The sequence below is a fragment of the Cebus imitator genome, unplaced genomic scaffold (genome assembly GCF_001604975.1).
Source record: "Cebus imitator isolate Cc_AM_T3 unplaced genomic scaffold, Cebus_imitator-1.0 Scaffold33, whole genome shotgun sequence".
NCBI lineage: Eukaryota > Metazoa > Chordata > Mammalia > Primates > Cebidae > Cebus > Cebus imitator.
In genome coordinates this window covers 3,606,557-3,620,478 of record NW_016107348.1, presented here as the reverse complement: position 1 = coordinate 3,620,478, position 13,922 = coordinate 3,606,557, and the positions used below count along the sequence as shown (strand labels likewise).

The 13,922-nt window shown below is 46.2% G+C and overlaps 1 protein-coding gene across 10 annotated transcripts in view; it reads left to right on the top strand.

Annotated features, from left to right (window-relative positions):
* The window catches only part of RGS8 (regulator of G protein signaling 8), a 41,513-nt gene extending 27,835 nt beyond the window's left edge, over positions 1-13,678 (top strand). For 8 of the 10 annotated variants that reach the window (XM_017524488.2, XM_017524489.2, XM_037737060.1 and 5 more), the window contains 2 exons: positions 7,300-7,466; positions 8,652-13,677. In XM_017524488.2, coding sequence (XP_017379977.1) covers positions 7,300-7,466; positions 8,652-8,834 — 350 coding nt within the window. In that variant the 3' untranslated portion in view covers positions 8,835-13,677. Of the gene's footprint in view, positions 1-7,299; positions 7,467-8,651 lie in introns of all 10 variants that reach the window. The other 2 variants (XR_005199439.1, XR_001823823.2) reach the window with 2 other exon arrangements.
* Positions 13,679-13,922: the final 244 nt, after the last annotated feature.

Below are 13,922 nucleotides of genomic sequence, written 5' to 3'. Positions count from 1 at the left end.
AGTGACTACAGACAAACTCTCCACGTCTCACATGCCTTGTTTATAAAACACACTTTGCTAAGAGCTAACACTTATTGACTGCTTATCATGTACTACTAGGCACTTCTATGTGGCTTGCTTCATTTAATCCTTATAACAGCCAATTCAGCAAGTCCTGACATTATTAATTATTCCCATTATACAGATGAGAACACTTGGGCTTGGAGATGTTGACAATTTTCCAAGTTCATGCAGGATTAAAACTCAGGCTGTGTGACTCCAGAGCCTCTGTCTGCGGAGGAGGGTTGATGCAGGACTGAGTGAATGTATGTAAACTGGGCAGCACAGAACTTGGCCTGGGGTAGGTCCTTGCTGTAGGACGGTGATGACATTGACATTGATGAGGAGAAGGATGGAATTGTGGAACTGCGAGAATCAATCAGCTAAGAGCTGTGTCTGATACAGGCTAGTCTAAATTGCCATGAGGGCATGGAGCAGAGTGCTAACTACCTGGGAAAGCTCATCAAATCCAACCCTGTCACTTTACAGATGAGGATGCTGGGGCCCAGTGAAGCTGAGTGTGTTGTCCAAGGTCACACAGTTAATAACAGGGCTGATTCTGGTCAGAACTGGTGCTCCCAGCTGAGACCCATGGTGCTTCTGTCTCAGCAGGCTGCCGGGTAATGAGAGCTGGCTATGAGTTCACCACACATGTCCAACTCCAAGTCCCCATCCCCACTGAGGCAGCCTTAGCTGCTTACGGTGTACCTTGGTGGAGCTCCCTGCCCATGCCCACCCTGTTTCTGTGTTGACATATGCTCAGGTACCCCTCCACCTTCCACAGTGGCTTTTCTCATTTTCTCCCCACCCCACCTGGAAATGCCACCATCTCTGGTGTCACTTGTGGCCTCCTTGTCTTGCCCTACAGTGGGAGTCCTCTCCCTCCACTTCAGTGGTCACTGGCACAGGCATCCCTCGGGCTACCGTCATGCAGAGCTAGAGGCTAGACCTCCTACACGCATGAGGATGCTGGCTTTGCAGTGCAGCATCCTTGCCACTTACCGACTGTGTGACTTTGGGGAAGTTATCTGGCTTCTCTAAGATTTGATTTTTTCTCCTATAAAGGGGTGAAAATTTCAGGACCTCAGCTATAGTTGTGCTCTGAGAAGCCAGTGCTGTAAAATCCATACAGCACTCGGTGTGGTGCCAGGCCCAAAGTAAGTATGCTATCTATCAGTGCTTGCTGATGTTACGTTAAAATTCTTTCTCTGGCTTCAACTTTTTTAACTTCCTGCTTATCTTTATCCCCTTCCTCTATGCCCCAATTGCCACTTGCTAAATCCTTGCTATTCTCCAGGTTCAAGGATCATCGGCCAGCCTGAAACTAATTAATGTGTCCTCTCTTTGAACGATGGATGCACCATCAAATGAAAAGTTCTGGCTCCCTTTTTGGTGCATTTTAATTTCTCCAGGAATCTAAGTCTAAACAATTGTTTGACTGTGTTCTGTCACGTTCTTATTAACTTTTTCAAGGTCGCTCTTCCAACCCCTTCCCACTGTCTTAGGCTTCCCCGCTGTAGCGCACTCTGCATTTATAATAATTCAGTTAATTATTTTTAATTATCACTTAATGTCTGTTACACTGGACTAGCCTGTAAATTCTATGAGGTGGTGGCTTTATCTCATTCGTTTGTGCCATAGCCCCAGAACCTAGTACATGGGTGCAGCCCACATTCACAGTGAGCTTATCCCAAATTAATAACAAAGATTAAGCTGTCCCACTTGACACATCTCAAATATGCCCCTTTTCTGGCTGTTCTTCTCTGTCTTCCTCTGCCTTTCTCTTTTTTTCTTTGCCTTTGTCCTTAAGGAAAACAAGTCCTTTCATTTTTTCTTGGTCCTTCTCCTCTAAAATTTGCCTTCACCGAATGCTATTCTTTTGCTTCTTTTAATCTCCCATTTTCAGTGCACTTTCCCTTCTGTCTGCACACACGTCTTGAGAGACCTTGCTTTGGAGTCAGATGGACCTAGCTGGGAATCTTGGCTCTGCTCTTGCTGGCTGTGTAATTGGGCAATGTATTCCCCTCCTCTAAGCTTCAGTTTCTTCCTGTGGAGAGTGGAGTGATATTATCTATGGAACAGTGTTGTGAAAATAAATTGGGCTAATGTTTTGTAAAGTCCTGAGCAAAATGCAGGGTGTATAGTAAATAAGTAAAATTCCTTGGCCCGAATCCTAAATAAATAGGTAAAAACAGCACCCTACCTTTCCTAGGTTCTACCATCTTCTTCAGCTAACATCAGACAGACTTTCAATTTCCTGCCTGAAATGAGAAACTTCCCTGCATTCACACATAGCCCTTCCTTTCGCTCCTCATCATATTTCTTCTACCTTCCTGGGTGCGACATTTTGTCAATTAGATTCTTTCCTTTAACTTCAACGCCTGCTGCTCAACTGGTCTTTTCTGATCAGATCAATGTTTACACATACCCAAGTCTATCTTAAAAAAAAAAAAAATCTCTTTCCTGACCTCATGTTTCCTTCCAGCTATACTGTCTTATTGCTCTACCAAATTTGTTGCAAGAGTCATCTGAATGAACTGTTTGCACTTCCTTCAGTCTGATTCACCACCGTACATACCACGGGACGGCTAGGACCCTATCACACCATGAAAACTCCTCTTTCCAATGCTTGCTGAATCTAGGGATCGCTTCTCAGACTGTATCTAGCTTGACCTCTGGGAAGCACTAGACACAGTGACTACTTCTTTCTTGAAATGTTCTCTTCCTGGCCTTTTGTAGTGCTGCAAAATTCTTCCATCTCTCTGGCTCTTTCACGGGCCTCTTGGTATATGCTATCCTAGAAGCAGGCCCAGTCATTTTCAGCTGTATTATTGTTAAATGCTAGTCTTAATAAACTCCTTCCAATTACTCAAGTAAGTGTTCTTAATTCTAGGCCTTCATTCCTGTGGTTTCCTCTTGCTGAAATTCTCTTCTTCATCCTCCCGTTTTCTTTTGCTTAGCTTGCTTCTCTTCTACTTCCCATGTCAGTTCAGAAGGCTCTTCCTCCCACGGGTCTTCCCTTCTTTCCTCTGGCATGGCTAAGGCACCCCTCCTGGGTCCTTCATGACCCCTCTGCTTTCTGTATCATGTAACTTATCACACACATAATCACCATGATAACATTTTCTTGGCTCAAACATCCCCTTGATGACAAGTTCTGTTTTGTATCTGCCTTTAGCACATAGCCGAGGCTGAGTCACATAAGTGAATGAGTGAATGGAGATGACATTATTGCTATGTTGGATTGAAAGTTAGTGTACCTTATATGAAGTTTTTGATACTACATATTGTTAGCTGTGTGAGATTGGGCACGTCGCTTTTCCCAGCCTCGGTTTCCTCAACGGTAAGATGAGAAGTAAAGCAAGGCTCCTGAGAGCACTTTGCAGACGTTCTCTCTACTCATCCACACAAAGCCCCAACAAAGCTGAAACCTGGATTAAAGGAGGTGATGTCTATACCTCATCCAGGCCCAGACAGTTCCCTTAGCAAGGCTATCTTTACCAGTACCATGAAGGAAGGCAGAAAGGTAATTTTCTTTCCTTGTCTGTAACTGTGTTCACCTTGTTCATAAGCACCTGTTTCTGTTTGGTTAAAAATTAAAATCTGACACAAGCAACCTTAAACTCTCCCATTTGAAGAGTGTAGTCTCTTCTGGTTTAAACCAACAACAGGCTCTTCCGAGTTGCTTTTCCAAGTCACTTTCCAGTCATTCTTTTAGACAGACGCACAGTCTTTTAGGGCCCCCTCGTTCCCCTCCTCATTCCCTGAATACAGCGGAAAGTGTGTTAAGATGGAAGCAGCAGAGGCAACCTCTGGCCTGTGGTCCCTTCGTTCCTCCCTTGTCCATTGATAGTGAAACCATGGACTGGTCACTGCTCAGAGTCCCCTCCTTGCTAAATCAGCCCTTCACTGAGTTCTCAAGGGCACTGGGTCTCTGTCAAGGAGAAAACCTCCTCAAGAGCACTGAGGCTTCCACAGCTCTGGCTGTTTTTCCCTCGAACCTCTACCTGTAGCCTCTGCCGCAGGGCCCTGTCCTGCAAGCAGTGAGGATCTCCTGGCAGGCAGGATGGCTCTCTAATTCAAGTTCCCTCTGGAGCCTGTGGAGACTTCTGGATCTTCTCCATGGAGGGGACAGAGTGAGGGAGGGGTGACAAAGTTTCCATGAGAGATTTCATGGGCAAGGATTTTATGATTTTGAGCTCTTATATATCCCAAGACCTTGAACGGTACCAATAGTCCCCGACTTACTATGGTTCGACTTATGATTTTTCGACTTTATGATGGTGTGAAAGTGATATATATTCAGTGCAAACCATACTTCAAATTTTGCATTTGGATCTTTTCCCAGGCTAGCAATATGTGATATGATACTCTCTTGCAATGCTGGGCCAAATAATCTAACACAATGTCTGTTTTGTAATCATGTGCTGAATAGCTCATGTAATTTACTAAATACCGTACCAAAAGTGTTCTGAGCACATTTAGGGTAGGCTCAGCTGAGCTGTGATGTTCAGTAGCTTAGGTGTATTAAGTGCCTTTTCGACTCTTGGTACTTTCAACTTATGATGGGTTTTTCACCATCTATGCTTTTTTACATTAGTAGTTGTTTTAAAAGATATTGCTGAATTGAATGAATGATTCTCAGTCCATGTCTGCCTAAACATTGCCGTGTCATTGTTTCATTTTGATTTTCAGTTTATCTCGGGTTCCTATTTCCTTCTTCCAGAGTGTTGAATCCAGTGTAGGAATGGGAGCAGGAGGTGCCCTGAGCAGACCTCTTTTACGCTCATCTTCTTTTTTTGGTACAGGGGTACTTTTATTTTCCTCCTGCCTGACAGGAAGTAACCTTACATTATATTTCACTTCCTCTATACTCCATGGTTCAGAGTTAAGGGGATCATGTGTCCTGGGTTTTGCCTGTGGTGGTCATGGTTTATAACTATTGTCTGCATGTAATTAACAGTGATGCACCCTTCACTCTCAAAATGACTTGCCTTGGATGGCAAATTACATGGCTATCTTACTTTTTTTTTTTTTTTTTTAAGACAGGGCGTCACTCTGTCACCCGGGATAGAATGCAGTGGTGTGATCACAGCTCACTGAAGTCTCAACCTCTAGCGTTCAAGTGATCTTCCCACCTCAACTTCCTGAGTAGCTGGGCACATGCCACCATACCTGGCTAAGGTTTTTGTATTTTTTTGTAGAGATAGAGTTTTGCCATGTTGTCCAGGCTGATCTCAAAATCCTGGGCTAAAGCAAGCTGTTTACCTCAGCCTCCCATATGTTAAGACTACAGCTGTGAGCCACTGCACCGGGCCATTCCCTTTTTTATTGTTTGTTTGAGATGGAGTCTAGCTCTGTCGCCCAGGCTGGAGTGCAGTGGCATGATCTCTGCTCACTGCAACCTCTGCCTCCCGGGTTCAAGCAATTCTCCTGCCTCAGCCTCCTGAGTAGCTGGGACTATAGGTGCTCACCACCATGCCCAGCTAATTTTTGTATTTTTAGTAGAGACAGGATTTCACCATGTTGGCCAGGCTAGTCTTGAACCCCTGACCTTGTAATCCTCCCGTCTTGGCCTCCCAAAGTGCTGGGATTACAGGCGTGAGCCACTGTGCCCGGCTAGCATTCCTAGTTTTTAAAACAACTTTGAGCTCAGGCTTCCAAACTGAAATCTCCTGTGACTTAAAGCTTAGTGTTGGGAGTCACACAAAAACCTTTCTCTCTCTTATGTTCCTGGCTCTGGCAAATAAAGGTCTTGGCTTTTATGATATTGTTCTAATATAGACATTAAAATATATATTTTGAAAGACAAAGATATATGGTAACTTTTTAATTTGGAAAAATAAAAACATTTCAAGAAAGCAAAAGTAAGCATTCGAATATATCAACAACATGGTACCAGCAATCTGTCAAATGACCTGGCCAGTGCACGGTCCTGGTGCATAGTGGTGGATGCCAGATGCCACCTGGAACTAGGAGTTGTTTACATTTGTTCTTCTGGGGAATTTTAAAAAAGAAATAAAACATTATTGCCAGAGTTTTTTTTATAACCAGTAGAAGACTTTTTTATCCTAGGTTGTATGTGCCTTTCTCCTGAAGACAGTTTATAGAAAGCTACAGCTATTATTTGATTAGAGGGGAGTGTGTTGAGGTTGAAATAACTTATAAAAAATTTTTAAATAAAAACATTAACTGGATGCATAAACTATCAATAAATATGATTTCCCTTTCCAACTCAATGTGGTAACCCTGCTCATCTTGTGTTGGTTGGGAGCACCGCCTGGCAATATGTATGATATTGATTAATAAAAATGAAAAGGTATATTAATTTGTTAAATCACTTGGCAGAATACTTATATTCAATATTAATTAAAACATAATTGGATAGGCAATATCTTTTAAAATAAAGGATGCATGGAATAAAACATCAAAATACAGCATCTCAAAGATTGTTTTTCAAAGGGGCTTGCAACCCCGTCCAGGTAACAGAATAACACTGCTGACTGCATTTTGTAGGTAGATTACTTTCAGATTTGTTTGGTAGTAGCAGAGGATGAGATCTTCACACTCCCCTCTAGTTCATCTTCTAACAGGTTGTGTGTTTCCTCAGGGTGGTTGACTTGGATTAGGGTAGAGAACAAATTATTTGACCTAATTATTAAATGGCAACATAGCCCACCAGTAGAGCCAGGGGACAGACACCTGTGCTCCAAACATATTACTATGGCTTTCTAAATGTGACTTTGTAATATCACTATGACCATTGAATAAGAAGCATGACTTGTGTCTGAGGACACTTGTGTGTCTAATAGAACGGGGCCTTTTTTTTTTTTTTTTGATTGAGTCTCACTCAGTCACCCAGGCTGGAGTGCAATGGCGTGATCTCGGCTCACTGCAACCTTTGCCTTCCCTGTTCAAGTGATTCTCCTGCCTCCCTGCCAAGCAGTTGGGATTACAGGCATGTGCCACCACGCCTGGCTAATTTTTTGTGTGTTTTTAGTAAAGATAGTATTTTACCATGTTGACCGGGCTGGTCTTGAATTCCTGACCTCAGGTGATCCACCCACCTTAGCCTCCCAAAGCGCTAGGATTACTGATGTGAGCCGCCACACCCAGCCGAGAATGGGTTTTCAAGAGGATGTGGAGGAGCAGTGCGCTTGGATAATTAGGGGCACCCTCACACTGTTACTACCTTTCTTTCTTCTACAGTTCTTAAACTTAAGCTGCTTCCTGTCTCTCTTCTTCCTCTCACATCCACAGATGGGGTGGCTGCATTCCGTGCCTTCCTGAAGACGGAGTTCAGTGAAGAGAACCTGGAGTTCTGGTTGGCCTGTGAGGAGTTCAAGAAGACCAGGTCAACTGCAAAACTGGTCTCCAAGGCCCATAGGATCTTTGAGGAGTTTGTGGATGTGCAGGCTCCACGGGAGGTGTGTTGGGAGCGGTGACCATCCTGTCTGTCCGTGGCTCCTGGCTTGTGTTTCTCTCCTCAGAGAGGGTCTGGGCCAGGCTTGATGAAGACTTTCTTATACTAACCTGAGCCTCATCACTCTGGTGGCCCTTGACAAAAAAAAAAAAAAATCCTTTCTAAGGAACAGAAACCCAGGGTTTCCATCAAAGGAGCTCCATTAGGAACGTTTTAGTTGTCCATCCATTAAACATGTGCTCGCAGGGATTTTGTAAGAATAGATGCTACCAAGTCTATGTTCATTTTCCTGGTGGAAGGCAGCATAGCTTAATAAAATGTGGATCTGCTTTAAAACTTGCTTCAATTTTAGCTCTGCCACTTACTATGTGATCTTGGTCAAATTACTAAACCTCTCTGGGTCTCAATTTCCCTTTCAGAGCATGAGGGGTAAAGCACCTGTTCAGTATTTGCCACTGCTCATTAGTGAGTAATTACCGTATTTATAGTATTTAATTATAATTATTTATAATAATAGGATGAATTTCTATTATATTGCTGTTCTGAGTTATAATGCAGAATTTTACTTGGGAGGGGAGGGTTTAAATGAAGAAAAATGTTCACTACTACAAGTTTAGGTGCATTGCATTTTTAGATCCATTCAATTATGCTTTGACTTGGGATGCAAGAAGTCTTCCAGTTGGCGAGGACGCTATAGGCCCTTTATAATGCTGGCTGGAACAGAGATATGCATTCTAACCACGGCCTCCCTCCACAGGGCATTTGTTTCCTTAGTAAACAAGAAAGGACAAGAGAGAAAGCTTACTTCAGGGGACCTGCATTTACAGCTGGCTTGGGTCTGCCCCATTGCCTCCCGTTGTGGAGGTCCCTGGATTAAGGATTCAAGTACTTTGGGATTTTGCCTTGGCTCTGTTACTAACTTTCCACACTACTTTAAACAAGCTTTTTAGTCTCTCTCTTTTTTTCAGTGTTCTTATCTATAAATTGGGACTGAGAATATCTGGTCTTCCGACCCCACAAGATTCTTGCTGTGATCAAAAGGAATGACCTCCGTGGAGGCAATTTGAAAAGCAGAAATCGCTTTAAGCATGTAGATGCTGCCATTGATAATTATTGCAGAGTTAGGTTCAGCTGCCAGGCACCTTGGCCCTTGAGGGCCTGTGACCTTGCTCTCTGTTTGTATCTCTAGGTAAACATCGACTTCCAGACCCGAGAAGCCACGAGGAAGAACATGCAGGAGCCATCCCTGACTTGCTTTGACCAAGCCCAGGGAAAAGTACACAGCCTCATGGAGAAAGACTCTTACCCCAGGTTCCTGAGGTCCAAAATGTACTTAGATCTGCTGTCCCAAAGCCAGAGGAGGCTCAGTTAGACCTCAGAAGGGGATTCCTGGAAATCACTGGCTTTCCCCTCCGCTTGCTGCCACGATCATACTCTAATGTGAAATGTCATAGGTGTTCAAAAGTGGTGGTGTTCGGGGTGGGAGGCTGAGGGTGAGGAGGGAATGAAGGGCCGTTCCAAAGTATGACCCAGCTGCCGGAGCTTGGACTCTGTTCCATTTACCCACATTTGTGTTTTGGTTAGTGGTAGCGCCTTGCCACTGTCGCCCTTTTCTGGGTCAGCAACTTGCCCTTCATAATGCCTTGGGTCGCCTCCGCTGAGAGGGCAGATTCGCTGTGCTAGGCTAATCTGTAAATAATGCAAATGCGATTCCCACCACCTGTGCACCCTCCTCTGTTAGGATTCCTGACTCTCCACTTGTTGTAAATCCCCGGGAGGAACAGCTGAACGACATGGTCTCACCTCTGTGATTTGCTGTCACATTGTTGAGGCAAGCCCTGCTCACTGGGACCTCACAGCTTAGGAGAGAGGTTTCTGTGGGATCCCAGGTTTCTAGTGCTGTCATTGACAGGTGACCTCTCGGAGAAGGAGTGAAATCCATGGAGTTGTTTGTTTCTTCCGTTTCCATTGGACCAGTGTGAAAAATTGTGATCACTTCCCATCTTGGTCTAGGAAATTCACAAGACTCCCCTACCCTTACATTTCCAGAAAGAGTCTTGGGAGATGTTCTTCATGACTTCTGAAGTGGAACTGCCATTAAGAAAGATACAGCTTGCAAATCTTCCTCAATTCTACCAAGAACTTTTCCAGAAGTCAGGAGACCAGGGAATGTAGCCCCAGTAGACTTCTATTCGGAGGGGGTACTGTATAACACGTCTGTTGCTCAGTGTCTTCTCTGCCCTCACCTCTCTGCAGCATCATACATTACTGATCTCTTAGGATGACAGCTTGGCAAAGGGAGGTGAATTTCTATAGCATGGAGTGCTCCCACGGTGCCTAATACTTTCCCTGTATCTCCACCTCTCCACTCCCATGCCAGTCATGTAATTATGATGGGGGAGAACAGGAATTTAGGCTGAAACTCTTTCCAGCATGCTTCCTGGGAACATGCTTTCTTAGAAAGGTGTTTCTCTCTCTCTCTCGGTTACCATGAAGCAGCTTGTTTCTTGATCATTTACCTTTCGGAATTAAGCATGAAATAGGAGGTGTGGCTAAGAAGATCACTGAACATCTGGCTGTGGAGAACCTTCCTGAGATGCTTTCATGGTACCCTGCAGCTCCTCTTGGAAATGTGTCAGGCAACTCTTCCATGGAGGCTGAGTGTGCAGCCTGGAACCTACTCTAGCTGCCAGGAAAAAGCAGACTTTGGCACAAGAGTAGTGCCAAGGAGATGAACCTTTAGCAGAGAGATCAGAAAATGAAAGGGGGGCATGGAAGAGGCTGGTTTCCAGGTGGAGAGGATATCAGAGTGGAGTTACTGTTGGCATAATTCAAGATCAGTGAATTTGGATTCATTGCAGATCTACACAACTTTCAGCTTGACTAAATGGAATAGCACATAATTAGCCATAAGCTCTGGAGTGCAGGCGATTGAGAACTGGGCTGATCCGTTCTCCTTTGAAGGGGTGAGGGGCCTTTTAAGATTATGCTGGTGGTGTTCTAGTGCTTGTGTCCCTCTCCAATAACTTTGAGAATCTCTTCCTTTTTAGCTATAGCTAGACCAGGCCAAGAAGGCCCTGGAGTCCCACTAGTGTTAGGGCCCACTGCACTGCCACGGCGCACGGTTATCTGTGACTGAGGGTGGGCGTGACTGTGAACCTCAAGGGGACAGAAGAACATATGTGTCCAAGCCCTCACACTGAAGAGACCTGTGGAATTTCATGTTCGAGAACTCCAAAGCCTCAAATGGATGTTCCTAGTTAGATCAGGTAGTATCCTTCCAACCCTGGTTTAAAAAAAAAAAAAAAAAAATCATTCTTTCTTAGATAAAGCTGCCAGAATTAATTTAATGATTAAATTCTCTAACAGGGTATTTTAAACATTGTTTACATATGAAATGTGCATCTGCTGCCAACTCTACTGTCGAATATGAGGTGCATATAAATTGGAACTGCACAGAGTTATAGAAATGTGAAGCATTCTAAAAGGGGCCTTTTCACCACTTCCACTATCCCAAGGAGAAAAGCCTGAACAAGCATGTTGTGCGATGGTCTCATAGAGGGGCCTAGAGTTCTTGCCAACTATTGATGAAACAAAGGCTGCAGATGGTGGTGTCACGGTGCCCTGGTGACTTCCTCCCACAATGGGGAGGTGCGAAAGGCCCAGCTTGGGTATCCTGAATTTCACAGCTAAGCAAGGGTATGTGGGTGTGTGTCCATGTGTAGGGGAATGTGATAGCTGAATTTACGGTTCTCCTGTGGAGCATCTCTGTGTGTCTGTGTGTGTGTGACAATTGTGAGCATTAGACTAGTACACGGCAGACATGATCTGCCCGTGGGGTGGAGCTTTCCTCATACCCTGTATGCCCTGCTTCCCACAAGAGGCGCAGAGATCTTCACTCTGACGCCTACTTTTAGGCACTCTGGTCATGCCAACCCAGATTTTGGTCTGTGATAAAAGAAAGAGAAATGTTTACAACATCTAGAGCAATATCCAAGCATACCTCATCCCTGAGCTTCCATGTTCTCAGTCCTGCCCTCTCTCCCAGTTCCTCTGCCACAGGCTCGTGTCCGTGGGCATCACTTCCATTTATTTCTCGTCTTCCTTTGCTCCTCAAGCCGGGCCTGTGCTGTGGACTTGCCTTCTGGACTTGAGGCTTGCTGGGTCCTGGGCCTGCGCAAGTTCCAGGCAGGCCAGGGCGGGAGTCCAGGCAGGGCTGTGACTTCTAGAATTGCTCTCCATCCCCTCGTGACCTTTGGTCCCACTGGGGGGCTAACTTGTTTGGGGGCTGCTTCGAGACTTGTCATTGCCCTTGGCAAACGAGATAGAATACTGTCAATATCAACCGTTCATGGCCTTGGGCACCTCTGGGTGAGGACGAATCCTCTGAGGGAATCTTTCTCATTAAACTTGAGCATGCACGGGAGTCATCTGGAAAGCCTGTCACACGTGCTAATTCCCAGGTGCACACCTAGAGGGGCTGACCTGATAGACCTGAGATGCGGCCCAGAAATCTCTATTTTTAATGAGTTTCTAGGTGGCTACTGGCTTGTGGACTTGGAAAAAAGATGGTCTTAGACAGTGGCGCGCAACCTTGGCTGCTCCTTAGAATCATCTGGAGAGTTTTTAAAACCAAAATGTCTAGGTCCCACCTCAGAACAGCCAAATCAGAAGCTTTTGGTAGACACCCAGGCATCAGTCGTTTTTAAAGCTCCACAGGTGATTCCAATGTGCAGCTGAACTTCGGAAGCATTAGTCTAAGGAGTGAGGAGGAACACAGCCTGGGGGAAACGCAGCTGTGTGGGCCAAGGAGGCTGGCGCATCTCCAGATGCTAGCAGTAGATAACGAGGAACCCGGCCAGCCCTGGAGCCTCACTCAGGATGGCTGCCTCCATGCCCTCTGGGTTTGACTTGCTCCTTTGAGATAAAGGTGTTTTGGCCCAAGGTGTGCATTGCTGGGCAGCTGCCATGCCAAAGGTGGCAGCCGAACAGGCCCTTGATTGAAGGATGCTCTGCCATGCTTTCTGAGCCTTGCTCCTCCAAGCCCGCCTCCTGGGCCGTTTCCCCTGTCTGTTTTCCTGTGCCCCTGTGTTTGGCCATTTTGTGTTAGGCTGTGCCTCTGTACCCAAGGCCACGAGACAAGGTAGTTGGAACCCCCACTCAGGCGGTGGGTGAAGTGTGTCTTAGTAGTGACAAGAGTAGTAACACAACTTCCAGATTTCTCAGTGGAAAATTTCACGTCCTGGGGATAACAAGACCTGTGAGGCCTCTCCAAGACCTCACCATTCCCTCTTTGGTACCAGGTTGGGTGGGCAGCTGGGAAGGTCCTCGTTGATTTTAATCTCCGGTGCTCTCCCCAGAACTGCTGCTCTGAATAAACCAAAGCTGTGAAAGAGCATTCTGCACAGGCTGCGGGCCCGGCCTCTGGGTGCAGGCCCCGGACGCTTGACCTGCGCAGCTCAGCTGGCTCTGCTGTGAGGGAAAGCTGTGAACTCACTGTGCTGAGAGCTGGGGGAGAGTGGAACAGGGAAGACTGAAGAGGAAGGAGCAGGTGGGGGAGACCAGCTGCTAATATGGTGTCTGCTGCTCCGTGCCCCAGAGGAGAAGGGAGGAGTAGCAAATGCAGAGGCAAGATGGCCTCCCAGCAACAAGAGCGTCCAGACCCTGTCTGTGCCACTTCCACGCAAGGCAGAGGCATTGCGGTCTTCCACCCCAGGCCGCCCTTCACTCTGCCAAGCGTCAGGCCTCTTTAAATCGGCATCCCTCTGGGTGAGAAGCCACTCGGCGTGAGATGGTGGAGGAAGACGGCAAGAGCAGAGATGCCTTCCTGTCCCTGTGGCCTCTCGGGACTCCGAAAGATGCTGTGGACCTAGATGGGAGACTTCAGGATGGGGCCACTGGCCTTCCTAGGTTGGGCTCTGGGTCCTTTCAATAAATGGTTCCTTGATGTTTACTCCCTTTGGGTCCTTCCGCTCCCTTCCCTCTGCCAGGTGTGGGAAAGGTGGCTGGGCTCGGTGTGCGCTCCAACCCCGGTAGCAGTAGCTGAGTCACGCGGCGAGCACAACACATTTGTAGCAGCTCATCTGCCGTTATAAACCGCTTGGCTGCTGGAGTCCTCACTGAGTTGTTTCATTACCGTGTAAAGTGGAATTATGTCATTCACCTTTACTATAAACAAGGCTGTGAGACCATAATAAACAGAACCTGAACAAGCTGCCCTCTGCTGTCTGCCCACTGCCCAGCTGACTCTTTATGAGGAAACTCTCCATGACACGTGGACTCGCTGGAGGGGGGCCACGTGGCTCCACCTGGCAGTGGCTGGCACAGGGCTGGCCATCAGGAGAAGCAGGGGTGTGGGTAAAAATAGATGGGTATGGCTTGGGGATAAGCGTGGGGTGGAGAGTGACTTTGGGTTATGAGAGGGCTTTGAAACTGTAAAGTGCTATACCAATTCCAGCTG